General features: G+C 43.6%; 1 protein-coding gene across 3 annotated transcripts in view; it reads left to right on the top strand.

The window, feature by feature from the left end:
* Positions 1 to 26811, top strand: part of usp24 (ubiquitin specific peptidase 24) — a 130749-nt gene that overhangs the window by 101378 nt on the left and 2560 nt on the right. For all 3 annotated transcript variants that reach the window (XM_041792324.1, XM_041792326.1, XM_041792325.1), the window contains 9 exons: positions 1353 to 1455; positions 6249 to 6367; positions 8926 to 9039; positions 9244 to 9309; positions 15699 to 15765; positions 16625 to 16703; positions 16829 to 16904; positions 17119 to 17205; positions 26510 to 26620. In XM_041792324.1, coding sequence (XP_041648258.1) covers positions 1353 to 1455; positions 6249 to 6367; positions 8926 to 9039; positions 9244 to 9309; positions 15699 to 15765; positions 16625 to 16703; positions 16829 to 16904; positions 17119 to 17205; positions 26510 to 26620 — 822 coding nt within the window. The remainder of the gene's footprint in view (positions 1 to 1352; positions 1456 to 6248; positions 6368 to 8925; positions 9040 to 9243; positions 9310 to 15698; positions 15766 to 16624; positions 16704 to 16828; positions 16905 to 17118; positions 17206 to 26509; positions 26621 to 26811) is intronic.

Raw genomic sequence — 26811 nt, 5'->3', positions numbered from 1 at the left:
AGGAGGGAGGAGGACTTTTAAGGAGCCTAAGAGTGTCTTAAACAGACAAGATGGCAGAAAGACAGAGAAGAAGGAGAGATATCCTCCGTATGTTGAATGACAGCGATTTAATAACACGCTACCGGCTTGATCGTGCAGGGATAATGTTTGTGGTTGACTTTCCCAACACGCTAAACACAGTGTCTGCCACCTGCGACAGCTGTTTAGCTGGTGATCCACCCCCTAAACGGTCCATTAAATAAGCATATGAATTTCTATAATAATCAAACAATTATTAATATCAAAGTAAGCGATGTCAGCAGCCATAGCCTTAATGGTAGCCTACAACACTCACCTGTTTGAGAACAACTTCGCTTGTGTGCTGCAATCTTCGCTCTCGCTTGGGATTGCAGCACGTACCAGCGCTTCTCACTCCTCGCTTGTGCGCACAAGGAGAAGGAACGATGCATTGATTTGTTGGGTAATGTGCTCCCCAGTCTGCCTCTTCCCTTGTGCCGTGATCCCGGGATCCAATTTCCCTCTTAATACTCCTTTATTCTCCTCCATGAGCTGTGCCAACAGCAGGCACTGCTCCTGTTTCCAGTTGGGCTTTCTAGCTCTTTTTATATCCATTTCATTCATTGTTTTGGTCATTCTGCCAAATCAAACTGCTTTTTATAAGGATGCCAGCAATCACAGGAATTGCTGACAGCTGAGTCAGCGTCCACCATTAATATTAAATACATTAAGTATTAAAATTACCAGCAGGGACAGTAAACATAACAATAAGAAAATCAATGTACTCACCATGTGAATGAGGTACGTTCAAATAGTGTGAAGCTGTGTCACAATTAGTTTAATTTTTCTGAGTTTCATCATCATGACGTAAAATTAATATCACGATTACACATTTCTTAATACAGTCCAAGTTATATGATCGGTTGATTTTACTGTCCATTCATTACTAAGAGCGCAGAGCGCATTTTTTTTTTCTTTTTCCCTTTTTGTATCAACCAATCGCAGCTTTTAGAAGACTGCGTCATACCTAGCAACAGGGTCAACCACACCTCCTCACTAAGATGAAAGTGTCTATCCCCTCCTTGCTCAGAGTTGCTCTCAGAAACTTCCTGAATCACTCTTAAGCTAAGATTCCTTGCCAGGAATTTTTAGGCTAAGTTAGGAGCTCTCTGAGAGGACTCTCAGAAGCTTTGTGAATACGGGCCCTGGATCAGTGATGTGAGAAGAGTGGAATAACCTGTAACAGGTTTAGATGTTTACTGTGTTTTATCTTGGTTTAAACCTTCAAACTTGAATTAAATCATGTCTGTCTGGCTTCTCCCCGTCCCACCTGACTTTGGTCTCTCTGTGAACAGAACCGGCGCTGGAGTCCTGCTCAGGCTCGAGAGTTCCTCCACCTCCACAGCTCCCTCGCCCTCATCACGCTGCACGCCGACCTCCACGCTCAGCGGACGCACGGTCAGAGCCTTTCTTTAAATATTTAACATTTCTGTAGGCTGGATCCTCTGAAACCCCCAGGGGTTCGCAACCGGGGGGGGGGGGGCCAAGACCCAAAAGTGGGTCACAGAACTGTTTTTATTGATCAACAGTGAATAAAGAAAAAGTGTCAGTGAGTCTCTGAGGTACCGATGCCCAATGTGGACACACATCTGTCTGTTTAAAGTGACTGTTTTGGGCTATTTTCATTCTGAGATGACAGAGAAATTTTTCTCCTGATAATCTGTTAATTTATCTAGAAAACAACCGAAACGTCCATGCTCGTGTATGGTAGATACATGTAATGGTTCGTTGAGGGTACCACCTTTTAGACGAAGGAAATATATAATACGCAGATTAATCATTCTCAAATCTGAGGTCTGTGGGGTATTTAACTACTCAAAGAAGCACAGACTAATGATGCATGATAACTATTTTTCTGAACCGATACCGATAACCGATCATTTCCTACTCCTGATGGCCGATAACCGATAATAACCGATTTATTTTTTTTAAATTGTTGATTTAACAAAAGAAGTTTATTTGATGTGTTTATGCACATCTGGGGGTAAGACGGGGTTGATATGTAGTGAGAAAAGATATTTATAACTCATTTTAACTGATATCACTCATGTTTTTCAAAAAACAAAGAACCATTCTGACTTTATAATTGTTATTATAGTTCACTTTTCTTAGTTAAACATTTATGTACCAAGTACAACATACACAAACAACTGACAGACGGTTTTCCCCCATAAAACCAAATAACAGTCGGTTACGCTTAACAAATGGAGATATTTGTGGATCTGTTTTTTTTTTTTTTTTTTTTTTTTTTTTTACTTAAGCCAGAATTAAAGCGAGCTGATGTTTGACATAAAGATTAAAAATATGCACTGCCATCAGTCATATCAGAGATAGGTTAAGAATGTAAAGTCCACCGTGGTCTGTGGCTAACTTCTGTTCCTAACGTGGATCAGACTGAATGAAACCACGTCAAACAGAGCAGGCAGGTCTACGTCTATGAAAGCAGCGGTGGATCAGGAGACTGTCAGACTGATTTTTTTATTATAACGTTGGGCCTTTTGGCTCTGGCAAGCTTTCTGCAGTTTTCAATGCCTGCTAATGCCCGCGGCTGAGGCTAGTGGCTGCTGCCGCTTTCGTTTTTGTTAGGATGATGACTCTTAAGTGACTTGTAAGATCCGTCAGGGACTTCCTTCTAGTCTTTGCGACCTTTGCAGGGCAATTTCTACACACATGGTTGTGTTATCCTCCCCGTAAATACTGAATAACGCCACCGTGTTGTTAGCATTTTAGCACAGGGGCTGCTACTTTCTCTTCTTCTTTGGTGCTTTAATAGCAGGTCGTGTACTGCGGTGCCACCTGCTGTTTTGGAATGTGTAGTCGCCTGAGAAAGAAAAACACCAGCACTGCCGTGCTGACAAAAATATAAATGTTATCAGGACTCGTCGTAATGATATTGGACCGATAAGAATGACGTAATAATTTCCTGTTATCGGCCGGATAACTGTTGGCCCGATAGTTATCGTGCACCCCTAGCACAGACACAAGAAGAGTTAACTGTTACTTATATATTTATTTAGGGGTAATTTGACAATGATTGGAACGAGGAGAAATAATGGGAATAAGCAATAAGGAGTAACAGGATAAATGGATTAACTGTCCATCCATTTTCTTTCACTAATCCGGGGTCGGGTCGTGATGGAGCAGGCTGAGCAAGTCAACCCAGACATCTCTCTCCCCAGCAACATTTTTCAATCCCTCCTGGGGGATTCCAAGGTGTTCCCAGGCTAGATGAGATATATAATCCCTCCAGCAAGTTCTGGGTCTACCCCAGGGTCTCCTTCCAGGTGGACATGCCCGGAAGACCTCGTCATGGAGGTGACCAGGAGGCATCCTGATCAGATGCCCAAACCACCTCAACTTGCTCCTTTAAATGCAAAGGAGCAGTGGCTGTACTTCAAAATCCTTCTAGATGTCCGAGCTCCTCCCCCTATCGCTAAAGGCTGAGCCCAGACATCCTCCTGAGGAGTCTCATTTAGATCGCTTAAATCTGTGATCTTATTCTCCCAGTCATTACCCAGAGTTCATGACCATAGGGGAGGATTGGGACAAAGATCGACTGGTAAATTGAGAGCTTTGCCTTCTGGCTCAACTCCCTCTTTACCACAATGGTGCAATACAACATCTACATTACTTCAGATGCTTCACCAATCTGCCTGTCGATCTCACAGTCCCTTCTACCCTCACTCGTGAACAAGACCCCGAGGTACTTGAACTCCTTCACTTGGCGCAAAGACACCCTTTCTACCCAGAGGGAGCAATCCACCGTTTTCTGAACCATGGCCTTGGGCTTGGAGGTGCTGACTCTCATCCCAGCTGCTTCACACTCAGCGACAAACTGCCCCAGTACCTGCTGGAGGTCCCCGGCTGAAAAGGCCTGCAAAACCACATCATCTGCAAAATGTAGAGATGGAATTCTGAAGTCACCCAACCAAAAACCCTCCTCAGAGACACGAGGCAGCCCTGGCAGAGGCCATCAGGTACCAAGAACATGTCAGACTTTGTGCCTAGGAAGCGGCTACAACTCTCACTTTGGTTATACAGGGATCTGATGGCTTCTCGCAGCTGCCCCGGACCCCATATTACCGCAGTACCCCCCACATAACCTCCTGAGGGACATGGTCCTAAGCATTCTCCAAATCCACAAAACTCATGTAGACTGGATGTGCAAACTCCCATGCTCCCTCAAGGAGCCTTGCAAGGGTGAAGAGCTTGTCCACTGTCCCACTGCCAGAGCGGAATCTGCAAGGTTCCTCCTGTATCCAAGGTTCCTCCTGTATCCAAGGTTCCTCCTGTATCCAAGGTTCCTCCTGTATCCGAGGTTCCTCCTGTATCCAAGGTTCCTCCTGTATCCAAGGTTCCTCCTGTATCCGAGGTTCCTCCTGTATCCGAGGTTCCTCCTGTATCCGAGGTTCCTCCTGTATCCGAGGTTCCTCCTGTATCCGAGGTTCCTCCTGTAGGCGGAGCCTCCTTTCCAGCACCTTGGAGTAAACCTTCCCTGGGAGGCTGACTAGTGTGATACCCCAGTAATTGGAGCACATCCTCTGGTCCACCCTTTGTGAAAATGGGAACCACCACACAGTTAGTGACCCAGTCTTCCACGTGACGTTGAAGAGGCGTGTCAGCCATGACAGCCCAACAACATCCAGAGCCTTCAACATCTCAGGGCAACATCTCATCTACACCTGGCACCCTGCCGCCGAGGAGCTTTTTGACCTCAGTGACCTTGGACAAGGTTACAGATGAGTCTTTCCCCAGATCATCAGGCTCTGCCTCCAGGGAGGAGGACGTTATCGACGGGTTCAGGAATTCCTCAAAGTATTCTTTCCACCTACCAACGACATCCCCAGTCTGGATCAGCAGTTCTCCACTCCTGCTAGTCACAGCCTGAGCCAAGCCCTGCTTATCCCTCCTTAGTTGTCAGACAGCTTGCCAGAACAACCTGGGGCCAACCAAAAGTCCTTCTCCACAGCCTCCCTTAACTCCTCCGACACCCGGCTTTTCACTTCCACAACTGCTGAAGCAGCAGCCCTCCAAGCCGCCCGATACCTGTCAGCTTCTCCCAGAGACCCCTGGACCAATCAGGCCCGAAAGGCTCCTTTCTTCAGCTTGACAGCTTCCTTCACCGCCGGTGTCCACCAGCAGGTCCTAGGGTTGCCGCCACAACAAGCACGGATGGTCTTCTGACCACAACTTCTAGCAGCTGCTTACACAATGGAGGATCTTTGAGTGTTTAACTGCACGTGACAAAAAGGAATACCCAAACAATGGTGGTGAATGAACAGTGACGCTGTATGAGATGGAAAAATTATTCAATTATGTTGGAGTTTGGAGCGGACTTAATCGACGGTAGGGATAAATGTGACTAGAAGGGAAATGGGATGTCCAAGAGTTAAATTAAACTTCAGTTCTCAATCACACTACACTGCTCGGGAATGACTCCGCCTTCCTTCTGAGGCGCCTAGAACAGGGGTTCTCAACCTTTTCAGCCCACGACCACTCTTGTGGTGATAACCACTCTTACAAAAGAAACAAATTTTAATTCATTTGTAGCCCTCTTAAAAATGTAAATCCTTTTGTTGAAAACAGAATTTAAATACATAAAATATAGCTAAAATTGGTTTATAATGGCAAAAAATGGTGGGAAAGGTGGTGAAATTGGATTTTAAAAGTAGCAGAAATGGGTTAGAAATGCCAAAAATTAGATAAAAGTGGCAAAATAAAAAAAATGGGTTAAAGTGGCAAAAACTGGCATATTAGGTGGTACAAAGGGATTAAAAAGTGGCTGAAATGGTGTTAAAGTGGCAAAACTAGGTGGAAATTTGGTGAAATGGGATGAAAATGGATATAAATTGGAAAAAAAAATTAGCTGATGCAGAAAAAGTCAAAAAATGGCAAAAATGGGCATATCAAATTGTCAAATGTGGCTTAAAAAGCGGTAAAAAGGGTTGATAGTGGCAATACTGTCTCAACAGAGCCAACAATAGGAAGAGAGTTGCAAGATTTGGTTTAGAAATTGCAAAAACAGGCAGAAAAAAGTGGTGGAAAGGGTTTAAAATGGACGAAAAATGGGTTTGAAGTTGCAAAAATGTGTTACGATTGTGGGATGAAGTGATGAAAAGTGATGAAAACTCTCTTACGTCACATTTTGATTATTTAATCTTGTTGTCAATCTCTTATATGTTTTCTCACAGCTCCTGGAGGCTTTAAACTGAGAGTGAGCTGTGTCTCGTCCTCCTCGCCACTCCTCCCTCTGCACTCTGACATCCTCGCCTCTCTGTTCACTGCAGAAGGACAGTCCTACCTTTTAGAGGTAACACAGATTAACTCAGCTCTCATACAGCCCTACCTTCTAGAGGTAACACAGATTAACTCAGCTCTCATACAGCCCTACCTTCTAGAGGTAACACAGATTAACTCAGCTCTCATACAGCCCTACCTTTTAGAGGTAACACAGATTAACTCAGCTCTCATACAGCCCTACCTTCTAGAGGTAACACAGATTAACTCAGCTCTCATACAGCCCTACCTTCTAGAGGTAACACAGATTAACTCAGCTCTCATACAGCCCTACCTTCTAGAGGTAACACAGATTAACTCAGCTCTCATACAGCCCTACCTTTTAGAGGTAACACAGATTAACTCAGCTCTCATACAGCCCTACCTTTTAGAGGTAACACAGATTAACTCAGCTCTCATACAGCCCTACCTTTTAGAGGTAACACAGATTAACTCAGCTCTCATACAGCCCTACCTTCTAGAGGTAACACAGATTAACTCAGCTCTCATACAGCCCTACCTTCTAGAGGTAACACAGATTAACTCAGCTCTCATACAGCCCTACCTTTTAGAGGTAACACAGATTAACTCAGCTCTCATACAGCCCTACCTTTTAGAGGTAACACAGATTAACTCAGCTCTCATACAGCCCTACCTTCTACAGCAGTGGTTCCCAACCTTTTCCAACTCAGGGCCCACTTTTAAGTTTCAAAACTTTTCACGGCCCAACTCCAACCCCATATCCTGATACACAATATATATCGCCATATTTTCACTAATAAATCAAAATACATAAAAACATAAATCATGAAATCCTCTGTCTTTTACAGTCTATGGAAAGTCCTGAAATGTTTTCTGTTCTGTTTACTATTGATGATTAGAAAATGATTATTTTCCTCATTAAGGGTGAAGAAAAACTCACCAACTATGCATGAAGACCTAAACCCTGCAGTCTAGTCCTCCATTCAGACCAAAACCCTGCAGTCTAGTCCTCCATTCAGACCAAACCCCTGCAGTCTAGTCCTCCATTCAGACCAAAACCCTGCAGTCTAGTCCTCCATTCAGACCAAACCCCTGCAGTCTAGTCCTCCATTCAGACCTAAACCCTGCAGTCTAGTCCTCCATTCAGACCTAAACCCTGCAGTCTAGTCCTCCATTCAGACCTAAACCCTGCAGTCTAGTCCTCCATTCAGGCCCAGCTGTGATTATATTAGTGTGCTATCTGTGCTGATGAATGCTGGAGCAGTTTCTGGTGAGTTCATGAGCTGAGAGCATCTTTAGACCTCATTCTTGAAGCTCTCCTGTGTGATCGTGGGGGAAAAGCTCGTCTGGAGGCAGGAACATTTTAACTTCTCGTTGTCGGTGTTTTGAACTGTTAGGCTGAGATAAGTCTCCGTTGTTGTGGAGAAGTGGATCACATTTTTCCGCTGCTGGCCGTCTTCTCTCTGACATGTCCGACTCTGGCAGGGAGTTTTCAGCAAAATGTTCTCACCCAGGCAAACCTCGTATTCTGGGTTAAGCGTCTTTATGAGATTTTTAAAATCCTGGCTTTTCAGCAACACTGGGCTCATGTCTTTAGTGACGTGTTGTGTTACTCCCGCCGTTATCTCTGAATCATCTTGTGGCGTATTCGAACGAATACCGCGTGAGTTCGACCTCTTCCTTTTCAAAGTTGAATAACTGCTCAACGCTGCAGATCCAGCGCTGTTTCTGTCTCTGAAGTCAGCTAGCTCCCGCTAACTAGCCACGCGGCTGCTGTGTTTACCTTCCTCCCCCTTGCTTCTCGCCGCTCTCGATGCGCATGTGCAAAGGATTTTTCTGATTGGGCGCAGGCGCAGGAGAGAGAGTGAGCTCTCTGCTGTGAGAGATGCATTCAGGGACTATGGGAGAAGTGAAACTCCGGCAAGAAATGCACGCTGGCGGCTCTAAACTTCCACATAATTTATACTCGAAAATTTGCGATATAGTCATTTTAACGACACGCTACATTCACAGACTGAGGGTGAACAGGTAGCACCAGAATCTATTTGTGGCAGTCCGCCACAAATAAATGAATGTATGGGAAACACTGCCTTATAATGCGTTCTCAGAGCACCTTTTTAAATTGAAGATTGAACATAAAGGACTGAACTGAAACATGTTTGAAGCTCCACAGCTGCTAACACAGCATCTGTAACATGTTGCAACACCTTCAGTATCACAGTTTTCAAGAAGCTGTCAATAACCTCTAGATAACAACAACAGTTCCTGTCTCTCATTAGCTTGTCACATGTCTAATACTTGAAGGAAAAACAAAACAAAATAATGAAAAGAATATTTGAACATTTCTAATATCCTTTTAAATGTAACTGAGTTTTAACAATAAAACACTATTCTGTTTATTTTTATTTTTATATAATTACACCCCCCCAAAAAAAAAACATACTATTTTGGAAATGATTTGGTGGCCCACTTGCAATACCTTTGTGGCCCACAGGTTGGGAGTCACTGCTCTAGAGGTAACACAGGTTGTTTTTATTTCATTATTGTTTTATTTTGGTGTTTCTGTCTTCAGTAGTTTCTGATTGAATAATGCTTTGGTTTCTCTTCCAGGTGATGTTTGCAATGCGGGAGCTGTCTGGTCCTCTGTCTCTGCTCATAGAGATGGTCACCTATGTGTCGTTCTGTAATGAAGCCTTCTCTCTTGGCGTGCTGCAGCTCCTCAAGGTGAAAACATTTCTGGTCAACCCCGTCAGAGCATAGAGAATGACATGAGCCCTGTTTGGATTTCAAAGTTTGATCAAGTTGTAAAATACTTTTTAAATAATTGTAAATCATTCTCTGTTTGTCAGAGTTTTTCTGTTTAATGTTTTTAAATGTTTTAAAAAGAATGTTTTATAAAATCTTCTCATGTTCTGTTTTTCCCCTTAGACCCAGCTGGAGACAGCCCCTCCTCATGAACTTAAGAATGTCTTCCTGATGCTGCAGGAACTGCTGGTCAGTTACAGCCTAATCCAGATTCCATTAAACCAGATTGTCTAATCCAGCTTCATTCAGTCAGATTGTCTAATCCAGCCTCATTCAGTCAGATTGTCTAATCCAGCCTCATTCAGTCAGATTGTCTAATCCAGCCTCATTCAGTCAGATTGTCTAATCCAGCCTCATTCAGTCAGATTGTCTAATCCAGCCTCATTCAGTCAGATTGTCTAATCCAGCCTCATTCAGTCAGATTGTCTAATCCAGCCTCATTCAGTCACATTGTGTAATCCAGCCTCATTCAGTCAGATTGTCTAATCCAGCTTCATTCAGTCAGATTGTCTAATCCAGCTTCATTCAGTCAGATTGTCTAATCCAGCCTCATTCAGTCAGATTGTCTAATCCAGCTTCATTCAGTCAGATTGTCTAATCCAGCCTCATTCAGTCAGATTGTCTAATCCAGCCTCATTCAGTCAGATTGTCTAATCCAGCTTCATTCAGTCAGATTGTCTAATCCAGCCTCATTCAGTCAGATTGTCTAATCCAGCCTCATTCAGTCAGATTGTCTAATCCAGCCTCATTCAGTCAGATTGTCTAATCCAGCTTCATTCAGTCAGATTGTCTAATCCAGCTTCATTCAGTCAGATTGTCTAATCCAGCTTCATTGAGTCAGATTGTCTAATCCAGCTTCATTCAGTCAGATTGTCTAATCCAGCTTCATTGAGTCAGATTGTCTAATCCAGCTTCATTCAGTCAGATTGTCTAATCCAGCTTCATTCAATCACATTGTCTAATCCAGCTTCATTCAGTCAGATTGTCTAATCCAGCTTCATTCAGTCAGACTGTCTAATCCAGCTTCATTCAGTCAGATTGTCTAATCCAGCCTCATTCAGTCAGATTGTCTAATCCAGCCTCATTCAGTCACATTGTGTAATCCAGCCTCATTCAGTCAGATTGTCTAATCCAGCTTCATTCAGTCAGATTGTCTAATCCAGCTTCATTCAGTCAGATTGTCTAATCCAGCCTCATTCAGTCAGATTGTCTAATCCAGCTTCATTCAGTCAGATTGTCTAATCCAGCCTCATTCAGTCAGATTGTCTAATCCAGCCTCATTCAGTCACATTGTGTAATCCAGCCTCATTCAGTCAGATTGTCTAATCCAGCTTCATTGAGTCAGATTGTCTAATCCAGCTTCATTCAGTCAGATTGTCTAATCCAGCTTCATTCAATCACATTGTCTAATCCAGCTTCATTCAGTCAGATTGTCTAATCCAGCTTCATTCAGTCAGATTGTCTAATCCAGCTTCATTCAGTCAGACTGTCTAATCCAGCTTCATTCAGTCAGATTGTCTAATCCAGCTTCATTCAGTCAGATTGTCTAATCCAGCTTCATTCAGTCAGATTGTCTAATCCAGCTTCATTCAGTCAGATTGTCTAATCCAGCTTCATTCAGTCAGACTGTCTAATCCAGCTTTATTCAGTCAGATTGTCTAATCCAGCTTCATTCAGTCAGACTGTCTAATCCAGCTTCATTCAGTCAGATTGTCTAATCCAGCTTCATTCAGTCAGATTGTCTAATCCAGCCTCATTCAGTCAGATTGTCTAATCCAGCCTCATTCAGTCACATTGTGTAATCCAGCCTCATTCAGTCAGATTGTCTAATCCAGCCTCATTCAGTCAGATTGTCTAATCCAGCTTCATTCAGTCAGATTGTCTAATCCAGTTTCATTCAGTCAGATTGTCTAATCCAGCTTCATTCAGTCAGATTGTCTAATCCAGCCTCATTCAGTCAGATTGTCTAATCCAGCCTCATTCAGTCAGATTGTCTAATCCAGCTTCATTCAGTCAGACTGTCTAATCCAGCCTCATTCAGCCAGATTGTCTAATCCAGCCTCATTCAGTCAGATTGTCTAATCCAGCTTCATTCAGTCAGATTGTCTAATCCAGCCTCATTTAGTCCCATTGTCTAATCCAGCTTCATTCAGTCAGATTGTCTAATCCAGCTTCATTCAGTCAGACTGTCTAATCCAGCCTCATTCAGTCAGATTGTCTAATCCAGCCTCATTTAGTCCCATTGTCTAATCCAGCTTCATTCAGTCAGACTGTCTAATCCAGCTTCATTCAGTCAGATTGTCTAATCTAGCCTCACTCAGATTGTCTAATCCAGCCTCATTCAGTCAGATTGTCTAATCCAGCTTCATTCAGTCAGATTGTCTAATCTAGCCTCACTCAGATTGTCTAATCCAGCTTCATTCATTCAGATTGTCTAATCCAGCCTCATTCAGTCAGATTGTCTAATCCAGCCTCATTCAGTCAGACTGTCTAATCCAGCCTCATTCAGTCAGACTGTCTAATCCAGCTTCATTCAGTCAGATTGTCTAATCTAGCCTCACTCAGATTGTCTAATCCAGCCTCATTCAGTCAGATTGTCTAATCCAGCTTCATTCAGTCAGATTGTCTAATCCAGCCTCATTCAGTCAGATTGTCTAATCCAGCCTCATTCAGTCAGATTGTCTAATCCAGCCTCATTCAGTCAGATTGTCTAATCCAGCCTCATTCAGTCAGATTGTCTAATCTAGTCTCATTTAGTCCCATTGTCTAATCCAGCTTCATTCAGTCAGATTGTCTAATCCAGCTTCATTCAGTCAGATTGTCTAATCCAGCTTCATTCAGTCAGATTGTCTAATCCAGCCTCATTCAGTCAGATTGTCTAATCCAGCCTCATTCAGATTGTCTAATCCAGCCTCATTCATTCAGATTGTCTAATCCAGCCTCATTCAGTCAGATTGTCTAATCCAGCCTCATTCAGTCAGATTGTCTAATCCAGCCTCATTCATTCAGATTGTCTAATCCAGCCTCATTCAGTCAGATTGTCTAATCCAGCCTCATTCAGTCAGATTGTCTAATCCAGCTTCATTCAGTCACATTGTGTAATCCAGCCTCATTCAGTCAGATTGTCTAATCCAGCTTCATTCAGTCAGATTGTCTAATCCAGCTTTATTCAGTCAGATTGTCTAATCCAGCTTTATTCAGTCAGATTTTCTAATCCAGCTTCATTCAGATTGTCTAATCCAGCCTCATTCATTCAGATTGTCTAATCCAGCCTCATTCAGTCAGATTGTCTAATCCAGCCTCATTCAGTCAGATTGTCTAATCCAGCTTCATTCAGTCACATTGTGTAATCCAGCCTCATTCAGTCAGATTGTCTAATCCAGCTTCATTCAGTCAGATTGTCTAATCCAGCTTCATTCAGTCAGATTGTCTAATCCAGCTTCATTCAGTCAGATTGTCTAATCCAGCTTCATTTAGTCAGATTGTCTAATCCAGCTTCATTTAGTCCCATTGTCTAATCCAGCTTCATTCAGTCAGATTGTCTAATCCAGCTTCATTCAGTCAGATTGTCTAATCCAGCTTCTTCAGTCAGACTGTCTAATCCAGCTTCATTCAGTCAGATTGTCTAATCCAGCCTCATTCAGTCAGATTGTCTAATCCAGCCTCATTCAGTCAGATTGTCTAATCCAGCCTCATTCAGTCAGATTGTCTAATCCAGCTTCATTCAGTCAGATTGTCTAATCCAGCCTCATTCAGTCAGATTGTCTAATCCAGCCTCATTCAGTCAGATTGTCTAATCCAGCTTCATTCAGTCAGATTGTCTAATCCAGCTTCATTCAGTCAGATTGTCTAATCCAGCCTCATTCAGTCAGATTGTCTAATCCAGCTTCATTCAGTCAGATTGTCTAATCCAGCCTCATTCAGTCAGATTGTCTAATCCAGCTTCATTCAATCACATTGTCTAATCCAGCTTCATTCAGTCAGATTGTCTAATCCAGCTTCATTCAGTCAGATTGTCTAATCCAGCTTCATTCAGTCAGATTGTCTAATCCAGCTTCATTCAATCACATTGTCTAATCCAGCTTCATTCAGTCAGATTGTCTAATCCAGCCTCATTCAGTCAGATTGTCTAATCCAGCTTCATTCAGTCAGACTGTCTAATCCAGCTTCATTCAGTCAGACTGTCTAATCCAGCTTCATTCAGTCAGATTGTCTAATCCAGCTTCATTCAGTCAGATTGTCTAATCCAGCTTCATTCAGTCAGACTGTCTAATCCAGCTTCATTCAGTCAGATTGTCTAATCCAGCTTCATTTAGTCAGATTGTCTAATCCAGCTTCATTTAGTCCCATTGTCTAATCCAGCTTCATTCAGTCAGACTGTCTAATCCAACTTCATTCAGTCAGATTGTCTAATCCAGCCTCATTCAGTCAGATTGTCTAATCCAGCCTCATTCAGTCAGATTGTCTAATCCAGCCTCATTCAGTCAGATTGTCTAATCCAGCCTCATTCAGTCAGATTGTCTAATCCAGCTTCATTCAGTCAGATTGTCTAATCCAGCTTCATTCAGTCAGATTGTCTAATCCAGCTTCATTCAATCACATTGTCTAATCCAGCTTCATTCAGTCAGATTGTCTAATCCAGCTTCATTCAGTCAGATTGTCTAATCCAGCTTCATTCAATCACATTGTCTAATCCAGCTTCATTCAGTCAGATTGTCTAATCCAGCCTCATTCAGTCAGATTGTCTAATCCAGCTTCATTCAGTCAGACTGTCTAATCCAGCTTCATTCAGTCAGATTGTCTAATCCAGCTTCATTCAGTCAGATTGTCTAATCCAGCTTCATTCAGTCAGACTGTCTAATCCAGCTTCATTCAGTCAGATTGTCTAATCCAGCTTCATTCAGTCAGATTGTCTAATCCAGCTTCATTTAGTCAGATTGTCTAATCCAGCTTCATTCAGTCAGACTGTCTAATCCAGCTTCATTCAGTCAGACTGTCTAATCCAGCTTCATTCAGTCAGATTGTCTAATCCAGCTTCATTTAGTCAGATTGTCTAATCCAGCTTCATTTAGTCAGATTGTCTAATCCAGCCTCATTCAGTCAGATTGTCTAATCCAGCTTCATTCAATCACATTGTCTAATCCAGCTTCATTCAGTCAGATTGTCTAATCCAGCCTCATTCAGTCAGATTGTCTAATCCAGCTTCATTCAGTCAGACTGTCTAATCCAGCTTCATTCAGTCAGACTGTCTAATCCAGCTTCATTCAGTCAGATTGTCTAATCCAGCTTCATTCAGTCAGATTGTCTAATCCAGCTTCATTCAGTCAGACTGTCTAATCCAGCTTCATTCAGTCAGATTGTCTAATCCAGCTTCATTTAGTCAGATTGTCTAATCCAGCTTCATTTAGTCCCATTGTCTAATCCAGCTTCATTCAGTCAGACTGTCTAATCCAACTTCATTCAGTCAGATTGTCTAATCCAGCCTCATTCAGTCAGATTGTCTAATCCAGCCTCATTCAGTCAGATTGTCTAATCCAGCCTCATTCAGTCAGATTGTCTAATCCAGCCTCATTCAGTCAGATTGTCTAATCCAGCTTCATTCAGTCAGATTGTCTAATCCAGCTTCATTCAGTCAGATTGTCTAATCCAGCTTCATTCAATCACATTGTCTAATCCAGCTTCATTGAGTCAGATTGTCTAATCCAGCTTCATTCAGTCAGATTGTCTAATCCAGCTTCATTCAATCACATTGTCTAATCCAGCTTCATTCAGTCAGATTGTCTAATCCAGCCTCATTCAGTCAGATTGTCTAATCCAGCTTCATTCAGTCAGACTGTCTAATCCAGCTTCATTCAGTCAGATTGTCTAATCCAGCTTCATTCAGTCAGATTGTCTAATCCAGCTTCATTCAGTCAGACTGTCTAATCCAGCTTCATTCAGTCAGATTGTCTAATCCAGCTTCATTCAGTCAGATTGTCTAATCCAGCTTCATTTAGTCAGATTGTCTAATCCAGCTTCATTCAGTCAGACTGTCTAATCCAGCTTCATTCAGTCAGACTGTCTAATCCAGCTTCATTCAGTCAGATTGTCTAATCCAGCTTCATTTAGTCAGATTGTCTAATCCAGCTTCATTTAGTCAGATTGTCTAATCCAGCTTCATTCAGTCAGACTGTCTAATCCAGCTTCATTCAGTCAGATTGTCTAATCCAGCTTCATTTAGTCAGATTGTCTAATCCAGCTTCATTCAGTCAGATTGTCTAATCCAGCTTCATTCAATCACATTGTCTAATCCAGCTTCATTCAGTCAGATTGTCTAATCCAGCTTCATTCAGTCAGATTGTCTAATCCAGCTTCATTCAGTCAGACTGTCTAATCCAGCTTCATTCAGTCAGATTGTCTAATCCAGCTTCATTTAGTCAGATTGTCTAATCCAGCTTCATTCAGTCAGACTGTCTAATCCAGCTTCATTCAGTCAGATTGTCTAATCCAGCTTCATTTAGTCAGATTGTCTAATCCAGCTTCATTCAGTCAGATCTTGTTGATATTTAAATCTAACATGGTGAAACTCTCTGTCTAAGGTCATGGAGGATCCTCTGCAGTCCCAGAGACTCAAGTATGCCTTCGAGTCAGAGAAAGGTCTTTTAGGTAAGTGTCTGACCCCGTTTATACCTCGCAGTAACGCCCATTCAGATTCCAGTTGATAGTCCTTTGTGTTGGTGTACCCAAATAGTCTGATGTCTGATAGTTCAGGCTGCTACAGAGGTAGTCTAGGTTGTCTCCATCTTGACTGGATTGGTTGTGCTGCCACAGCACGTTCTGACATGTTGAGACCAGCCTGTCAGCTGACAGGTTACTCTGAATCCTGATGGTAAACTGACACCGGGGCTTTCTTTATGTCAGTCCAGACTCACTCAGAGTGATGGGGATTGAGGTTCTTTTTAAAGATTATTTGTCACAGGTCAGTAAGAGGAGCTGGTCTTTCTGCTCCCGTTTGGTACCAGTTTAGATTTTTTCTGACTTTAAAACAGCAAAAAAAGGAAAAACGGAAACCGGTCTCTCAAACGGGAGCCAGCTCTTTGAACCGGCTCGTCTGTGAATGACACACCACGACTCCCTCGTCTTGAAATGAGTTTTCATTTCAGTCTCCACACAACTTCTTATCTAAATTACAGGCATAAATAAAGTTTGACTTTATGAAGTCACACACAGCCACAGAAATGATGGCTGTTGTCAGAATCAGAGGAGGGACAGAGAGTTCTGATATCAGGCCAGCACTGAAGACAGATTTCGAATGTGGAGTATGGACAGACTAGACTGAGCTCGGCTGGTGTCTGAATGAATGTTCCTGATGATAGGCCAAATATGACTCCTCTACTCTTACAACATCAGTGATAACAATGGTTTTATTCCAATAAGGGTCCATGTCAGGTTCTCCTTTTTGTTTGATATTAAATAAATTAATCAAATGTCTAGTATTGACCTCGGTGTTTTTCTGTCTTCTCAGCGTTGATGCATCAGAGCAACAACGTGGACAGCCGGCGCTGTTATCAGTGCGTCAAGTTTCTGGTCACGCTGGCTCAGAAGTGAGTTCACCTTAACACGTGCTGTAGCTTTAGCTGAGATTCACTCTTTATTATAATCTTTATTATAATCTGTGCTCCAGCTAGATTATTGATATCTGTATTGATAATCCATCTTTGTGTTCCAGGTGTGCTCCAGCCAAAGATTATTTCAAAGACCTGTCAGGTCACTGGAGTTGGGCCGTTCAGTGGCTGCAGAAAAAGGTCAGTTAATTTGGGGTGTTTTAGATTTTTTAAAGACTAAATCTGCTGACAGTAAACACATCTCAGATAGAGCAGTGATGTTGAAGCTTCAGGACTTTAGTTTCAACCCCGGAATATCACAGAATTTCTCTGGTTTTCACAGAGATGTCACCAGGGTATTTTGTCACAGTCGGACTTTTGAAAACTGCACCCCTTTTTCTGTGTTTTCATTCAGATGACGGAACATTACTGGACTCCTCAAAGCAACGTTTCCAATGAGACATCGACCAACAAAACGTTCCAGAGGACCATCTCAGCTCAGGTACGAACATAGAACCATCTCAGCTCAGGTACCAACATAGAACCATCTCAGCTCAGGTACCAACATAGAACCATCTCAGCTCAGGTACCAACATAGAACCATCTCAGCTCAGGTACCAACATAGAACCATCTCAGCTCAGGTACCAACATAGAACCATCTCAGCTCAGGTACCAACATAGAACCATCTCAGCTCAGGTACCAACATAGAACCATCTCAGCTCAGGTACCAACATAGAACCATCTCAGCTCAGGTACCAACATAGAACCATCTCAGCTCAGGTACCAACATAGAACCATCTCAGCTCAGGTACGAACATAGAACCATCTCAGCTCAGGTACGAACATAGAACCATCTCAGCTCAGGTACCAACATAGAACCATCTCAGCTCAGGTACCAACATAGAACCATCTCAGCTCAGGTACAAACATAGAACCATCTGATCTCAGGTACCAACATAGAACCATCTCAGCTCAGGTACCAACATAGAACCATCTCAGCTCAGGTACCAACATAGAACCATCTCAGCTCAGGTACCAACATAGAACCATCTCAGCTCAGGTACCAACATAGAACCATCTCAGCTCAGGTACCAACATAGAACCATCTCAGCTCAGGTACCAACATAGAACCATCTCAGCTCAGGTACCAACATAGAACCATCTCAGCGCAGGTAAACATAGAACCATCTCAGCTCAGGTACCAACATAGAACCATCTCAGCTCAGGTACCAACATAGAACCATCTCAGCTCAGGTACCAACATAGAACCATCTCAGCTCAGGTACCAACATAGAACCATCTCAGCTCAGGTACCAACATAGAACCATCTCAGCTCAGGTACCAACATAGAACCATCTCAGCTCAGGTACCAACATAGAACCATCTCAGCTCAGGTACCAACATAGAACCATCTCAGCTCAGGTACCAACATAGAACCATCTCAGCTCAGGTACCAACATACAAACATCAAAGCTCACGTACAAACATAGAACCATCTCAGCTCAGGTACCAACATAGAACCATCTCAGCTCAGGTACCAACATAGAACCATCTCAGCTCAGGTACCAACATAGAACCATCTCAGCTCAGGTACAAACATAGAACCATCTCAGCTCAGGTACCAACATAGAACCATCTCAGCTCAGGTACCAACATAGAACCATCTCAGCTCAGGTACCAACATAGAACCATCTCAGCTCAGGTACCAACATAGAACCATCTCAGCTCAGGTACCAACATAGAACCATCTCAGCTCAGGTACCAACATAGAACCATCTCAGCTCAGGTACCAACATAGAACCATCTCAGCTCAGGTACCAACATAGAACCATCTCAGCTCAGGTATAACCATAGAACCATCTCAGCTCAGGTACCAACATAGAACCATCTCAGCTCAGGTACCAACATAGAACCATCTCAGCTCAGGTACCAACATAGAACCATCTCAGCTCAGGTACCAACATAGAACCATCTCAGCTCAGGTACCAACATAGAACCATCTCAGCTCAGGTACCAACATAGAACCATCTCAGCTCAGGTACCAACATAGAACCATCTCAGCTCAGGTACCAACATAGAACCATCTCAGCTCAGGTACCAACATAGAACCATCTCAGCTCAGGTACCAACATAGAACCATCTCAGCTCAGGTACCAACATAGAACCATCTCAGCTCAGGTACCAACATAGAACCATCTGATCTCAGGTACCAACACAGAACCATCTCAGCTCAGGTACCAACATAGAACCATCTCAGCTCAGGTACCAACATAGAACCATCTCAGCTCAGGTACCAACATAGAACCATCTCAGCTCAGGTACCAACATAGAACCATCTGATCTCAGGTACCAACACAGAACCATCTCAGCTCAGGTACCAACATAGAACCATCTCAGCTCAGGTACCAACATAGAACCATCCCAGCTAAGGTACAAACATAGAACCATCTCAGCTCAGGTACCAACATAGAACCATCCCAGCTAAGGTATAGCCATAGAATCTTCTCAGCTCAGGTACCAACATAGAACCATCCCAGCTCAGGTATAGCCATAGAATCTTCTCAGCTCAGGTACCAACATAGAACCATCCCAGCTCAGGTATAGCCATAGAATCTTCTCAGCTCAGGTACCAACATAGAACCATCCCAGCTCAGGTATAACCATAGAACCATCTCAGCTCAGGTACCAACATAGAACCATCCCAGCTCAGGTATAACCATAGAACCATCTCAGCTCAGGTACCAACATAGAACCATCCCAGCTCAGGTATAACCATAGAACCATCTTAGCTCAGGTACCAACATAGAACCTTCTCAGCTCAGGTATAACCATAGAACCATCTTTGCGCAGGTACCAACATAGAACCATCCCAGCTCAGGTATAACCATAGAACCATCCCAGCTCAGGTATAACCATAGAACCATCCCAGCTCAGGTATAACCATAGAACCATTTCAGCTCAGGTACCAACATAGAACCATCCCAGCTCAGGTATAACCATAGAACCATCCCAGCTCAGGTACCAACATAGAACCATCCCAGCGCAGGTATAACCATAGAACCATCTCAGCGCAGGTACCAACATAGAACCATCCCAGCTCAGGTATAACCATAGAACCATCTCAGCTCAGGTACCAACATAGAACCATCCCAGCTCAGGTATAACCATAGAACCATCACAGCTCAGGTAAAAACATAGAACCATCTCAGCTCAGGTATAACCATAGAACCATCTCAGCTCAGGTACAAACATAGAACCATCTCAGCTCAGGTATAACCATAGAACCATCTCAGCTCAGGTACCAACATAGAACCATCTCAGCTCAGGTATAACCATAGAACCATCTCAGCTCAGGTACCAACATAGAACCATCCCAGCTCAGGTATAACCATAGAACCATCTCAGCTCAGGTATAACCATAGAACCATCTCAGCTCAGGTATAACCATAGAACCATCTCAGCTCAGGTACCAACATAGAACCATCCCAGCTCAGGTATAACCATAGAACCATCTCAGCTCAGGTACCAACATAGAACCATCCCAGCTCAGGTATAACCATAGAACCATCCCAGCTCAGGTACCAACATAGAACCATCCCAGCTCAGGTATAACCATAGAACCATCCCAGCTCAGGTACCAACATAGAACCATCCCAGCTCAGGTATAACCATAGAACCATCCCAGCTCAGGTATAACCATAGAACCATCTCAGCTCAGTAACCAACATAGAACCATCCCAGCTCAGGTATAACCATAGAACCATCTCAGCTCAGGTACCAACATAGAACCATCTCAGCTCAGGTACCAACATAGAACCATCCCAGCTCAGGTATAACCATAGAACCATCCCAGCTCAGGTATAACCATAGAACCATCCCAGCTCAGGTACCAACATAGAACCATCCCAGCTCAGGTATAACCATAGAACCATCCCAGCTCAGGTACCAACATAGAACCATCTCAGCTCAGGTATAACCATAGAACCATCCCAGCTCAGGTACCAACATAGAACCATCCCAGCTCAGATATAACCATAGAACCATCTCAGCTCAGGTATAACCATAGAACCATCTCAGCTCAGGTACCAACATAGAACCATCCCAGCTCAGGTATAACCATAGAACCATCTCAGCTCAGGTACCAACATAGAACCATCTCAGCTCAGGTATAACCATAGAACCATCCCAGCTCAGGTATAACCATAGAACCATCTCAGCTCAGGTATAACCATAGAACCATCTCAGCTCAGGTACCAACATAGAACCATCACAGCTCAGGTATAACCATAGAACCATCTCAGCTCAGGTATAACCATAGAACCATCTCAGCTCAGGTACCAACATAGAACCATCCCAGCTCAGGTATAACCATAGAACCATCTCAGCTCAGGTACCAACATAGAACCATCTCAGCTCAGGTACCAACATAGAACCATCCCAGCTCAGGTATAACCATAGAACCATCTCAGCTCAGGTACCAACATAGAACCATCCCAGCTCAGGTATAACCATAGAACCATCTCAGCTCAGGTATAACCATAGAACCATCTCAGCTCAGGTATAACCATAGAACCATCTCAGCTCAGGTACCAACATAGAACCATCCCAGCTCAGGTATAACCATAGAACCATCTCAGCTCAGGTACCAACATAGAACCATCCCAGCTCAGGTATAACCATAGAACCATCTCAGCTCAGGTACCAACATAGAACCATCCCAGCTCAGGTATAACCATAGAACCATCTCAGCTCAGGTACCAACATAGAACCATCTCAGCTCAGGTACCAACATAGAACCATCTCAGCTCAGGTACCAACATAGAACCATCTCAGCTCAGGTACCAACATAGAACCATCTCAGCTCAGGTACCAACATAGAACCATCTCAGCTCAGGTACCAACATAGAACCATCTCAGCTCAGGTACCAACATAGAACCATCTCAGCTCAGGTATAACCATAGAACCATCTCAGCTCAGGTACGAACATAGAACCATCTCAGCTCAGGTACCAACATAGAACCATCTCAGCTCAGGTACCAACATAGAACCATCTCAGCTCAGGTACAAACATAGAACCATCTCAGCTCAGGTACCAACATAGAACCATCTCAGCTCAGGTACCAACATAGAACCATCTCAGCTCAGGTACCAACATAGAACCATCTCAGCTCAGGTACCAACATAGAACCATCTCAGCTCAGGTACCAACATAGAACCATCTGATCTCAGGTACCAACACAGAACCATCTCAGCTCAGGTACCAACATAGAACCATCTCAGCTCAGGTACCAACATAGAACCATCCCAGCTAAGGTACAAACATAGAACCATCTCAGCTCAGGTACCAACATAGAACCATCCCAGCTAAGGTATAGCCATAGAATCTTCTCAGCTCAGGTACCAACATAGAACCATCCCAGCTCAGGTATAACCATAGAACCATCTTAGCTCAGGTACCAACATAGAACCTTCTCAGCTCAGGTATAACCATAGAACCATCTTTGCGCAGGTACCAACATAGAACCATCCCAGCTCAGGTATAACCATAGAACCATCCCAGCTCAGGTATAACCATAGAACCATCCCAGCTCAGGTATAACCATAGAACCATTTCAGCTCAGGTACCAACATAGAACCATCCCAGCTCAGGTATAACCATAGAACCATCCCAGCTCAGGTACCAACATAGAACCATCCCAGCGCAGGTATAACCATAGAACCATCTCAGCGCAGGTACCAACATAGAACCATCCCAGCTCAGGTATAACCATAGAACCATCTCAGCTCAGGTACCAACATAGAACCATCCCAGCTCAGGTATAACCATAGAACCATCCCAGCTCAGGTACCAACATAGAACCATCTCAGCTCAGGTATAACCATAGAACCATCCCAGCTCAGGTACCAACATAGAACCATCTCAGCTCAGGTATAACCATAGAACCATCTCAGCTCAGGTACCAACATAGAACCATCTCAGCTCAGGTATAACCATAGAACCATCTCAGCTCAGGTACCAACATAGAACCATCCCAGCTCAGGTATAACCATAGAACCATCTCAGCTCAGGTATAACCATAGAACCATCTCAGCTCAGGTATAACCATAGAACCATCTCAGCTCAGGTACCAACATAGAACCATCCCAGCTCAGGTATAACCATAGAACCATCTCAGCTCAGGTACCAACATAGAACCATCCCAGCTCAGGTATAACCATAGAACCATCCCAGCTCAGGTACCAACATAGAACCATCCCAGCTCAGGTATAACCATAGAACCATCCCAGCTCAGGTACCAACATAGAACCATCCCAGCGCAGGTATAACCATAGAACCATCCCAGCTCAGGTATAACCATAGAACCATCTCAGCTCAGTAACCAACATAGAACCATCCCAGCTCAGGTATAACCATAGAACCATCTCAGCTCAGGTACCAACATAGAACCATCTCAGCTCAGGTACCAACATAGAACCATCCCAGCTCAGGTATAACCATAGAACCATCCCAGCTCAGGTATAACCATAGAACCATCCCAGCGCAGGTACCAACATAGAACCATCCCAGCTCAGGTATAACCATAGAACCATCCCAGCTCAGGTACCAACATAGAACCATCTCAGCTCAGGTATAACCATAGAACCATCCCAGCTCAGGTACCAACATAGAACCATCCCAGCTCAGATATAACCATAGAACCATCTCAGCTCAGGTATAACCATAGAACCATCTCAGCTCAGGTACCAACATAGAACCATCCCAGCTCAGGTATAACCATAGAACCATCTCAGCTCAGGTACCAACATAGAACCATCTCAGCTCAGGTATAACCATAGAACCATCCCAGCTCAGGTATAACCATAGAACCATCTCAGCTCAGGTATAACCATAGAACCATCTCAGCTCAGGTACCAACATAGAACCATCCCAGCTCAGATATAACCATAGAACCATCTCAGCTCAGGTATAACCATAGAACCATCTCAGCTCAGGTACCAACATAGAACCATCCCAGCTCAGATATAACCATAGAACCATCTCAGCTCAGGTACCAACATAGAACCATCTCAGCTCAGGTACCAACATAGAACCATCCCAGCTCAGGTATAACCATAGAACCATCTCAGCTCAGGTACCAACATAGAACCATCCCAGCTCAGGTATAACCATAGAACCATCTCAGCTCAGGTATAACCATAGAACCATCTCAGCTCAGGTATAACCATAGAACCATCTCAGCTCAGGTACCAACATAGAACCATCCCAGCTCAGGTATAACCATAGAACCATCTCAGCTCAGGTACCAACATAGAACCATCCCAGCTCAGGTATAACCATAGAACCATCTCAGCTCAGGTACCAACATAGAACCATCCCAGCTCAGGTATAACCATAGAACCATCCCAGCTCAGGTACCAACATAGAACCATCCCAGCGCAGGTATAACCATAGAACCATCCCAGCTCAGGTATAACCATAGAACCATCTCAGCTCAGTAACCAACATAGAACCATCCCAGCTCAGGTATAACCATAGAACCATCTCAGCTCAGGTACCAACATAGAACCATCTCAGCTCAGGTACCAACATAGAACCATCCCAGCTCAGGTATAACCATAGAACCATCTCAGCTCAGGTACCAACATAGAACCATCCCAGCTCAGGTATAAGCATAGAACCATCTCAGCGCAGGTACCAACATAGAACCTTCTCAGCGCAGATACCAACATAGAACCATCTCAGCTCAGGTACCAACATAGAACCATCCCAGCTCAGGTATAACCATAGAACCATCGCAGCGCAGGTACCAACATAGAACCATCTCAGCGCAGGTACCAACATAGAACCATCCCAGCTCAGGTACCAACATAGAACCATCTCAGCGCAGGTACCAACATAGAACCATCCCAGCGCAGGTACCAACATAGAACCATCCTGGAGGACAATCTTCTTCAGTCTGACAGAGATCAACGGCTTAGAGGAGATTTATCTTCAGTCAGACAATGAGCCGAAGCATCCAGAGAAAGCTACACAGAAAAGTTTTAAAGGCAACAACCGGAATGTTCTGGAGTGGCCAAGTCAAAGCCCAGACCTCAGTCCAAGAGAGAATCTGTGTCTGGACTTTGAAGGGCTGTTCACTCCTGATCCCCGGTTAACCTGATAGAGCTTGATCAGTTTATCAAAGAAGAATGGAGTACAATTACAGAGATCAGATGTTTGATTTTGACTGAGACCTATCCACACAGACTCAGAGCTGAGACTGAGACCTATCCACACAGACTCAGATCTGAGACTGAGACCTATCCACACAGACTCAGATCTGAGACTGAGACCTATCCACACAGACTCAGATCTGAGACTGAGACCTATCCACACAGACTCAGAGCTGAGACTGAGACCTATCCACACAGACTCAGATCTGAGACTGAGACCTATCCACACAGACTCAGATCTGAGACTGAGACCTATCCACACAGACTCAGATCTGAGACTGAGACCTATCCACACAGACTCAGAGCTGAGACTGAGACCTATCCACACAGACTCCGATCTGAGACTGAGACCTATCCACACAGACTCCGATCTGAGACTGAGACCTATCCACACAGACTCCGATCTGAGACTGAGACCTATCCACACAGACTCAGAGCTGAGACTGAGACCTATCCACACAGACTCAGAGCTGAGACTGAGACCTATCCACACAGACTCAGAGCTGAGACTGAGACCTATCCACACAGACTCAGAGAGACTGAGACCTATCCACACAGACTCAGAGAGACTGAGACCTATCCACACAGACTCAGAGCTGAGACTGAGACCTATCCACACAGACTCAGAGCTGAGACTGAGACCTATCCACACAGACTCAGAGAGACTGAGACCTATCCACACAGACCCAGAGAGACTGAGACCTATCCACACAGACCCAGAGAGACTGAGACCTATCCACACAGACTCAGATCTGAGAGACTGAGACCTATCCACACAGACTCAGAGCTGAGACTGAGACCTATCCACACAGACTCAGAGCTGAGACTGAGACCTATCCACACAGACTCATAGCTGAGACTGAGACCTATCCACACAGACTCAGAGCTGAGACTGAGACCTATCCACACAGACTCAGAGAGACTGAGACCTATCCACACAGACTCAGAGAGACTGAGACCTATCCACACAGACTCAGAGCTGAGACTGAGACCTATCCACACAGATTCAGAGCTGAGACTGAGACAGAGGAGAATCTACTTAATACTGACTAGAAGGAGGAATATCCTTGCACTCACTGGTTTATATTACTGATTTTTATTTAATGACATTACTATGTTAAAATCTGTTTTCACTGGTATTAGGGAGGTTTTGTTGTTATTTTTTGTTAAAATTATTTTGACCATTATTGATGTATAAAATCAGTGAAATGGCAAAACATCCAAGGGGTCAGAACTTTTTAAAGTCACAGTTCCTGTCTCTGCTCAGGTACAACCATGGTGATGAATGGATGAACATTTTTATACACGTATAGATCGGTTTTCTTTGTAAATGAGGTTTTTTATCTTTTCTGCTCAGTCTTTGAGTGAAATCTTTCAGAAAGATAAAACCAGATTTTCTGTGAATTTAAATTGTTAAGATATTTTTATCTTCTTTCTTTAAATGTTTGATTTGAATATTAAATATTTTTCACTTTCCTGTGAGATTTTTTTAATAAATAATGTTGTTGTATTTAAAGATACTTTCCTGGTTTTAAAGAGATTTAAATAAATTCAGTCATGAATTCCTTCTCTGTCCTCCGTCTCTACAGGACACGTTGGCCTACGCCACGGCGTTGTTGAACGAGAAGGAGCAGTCAGGCAGCAGTAACGGTTCTGACGGCAGCCCGGCCAACGAGAACGCAGACCGCAGTCTGACACAGGTACCAGATAGACCTATAGTGGACTAAGGACTTCAGAATTAATCACCGGTCATTTTTATTGACTAGGAAGATCTGAGACTGGCAGCCAATCAGAGAGCAGTAAATAGAACAGAAAAAAAACCCAGATTATTAGGAGGAATGGTCCAGGACTAGAGGAGAACATTCTCAGATCCTCATGTTCTCCCTCTCTT

This window comes from Cheilinus undulatus, linkage group 7 (assembly GCF_018320785.1).
Source record: "Cheilinus undulatus linkage group 7, ASM1832078v1, whole genome shotgun sequence".
Taxonomy (NCBI): Eukaryota; Metazoa; Chordata; class Actinopteri; order Labriformes; family Labridae; genus Cheilinus; species Cheilinus undulatus.
This window is presented reverse-complemented; position numbering and strand designations above follow the sequence as displayed.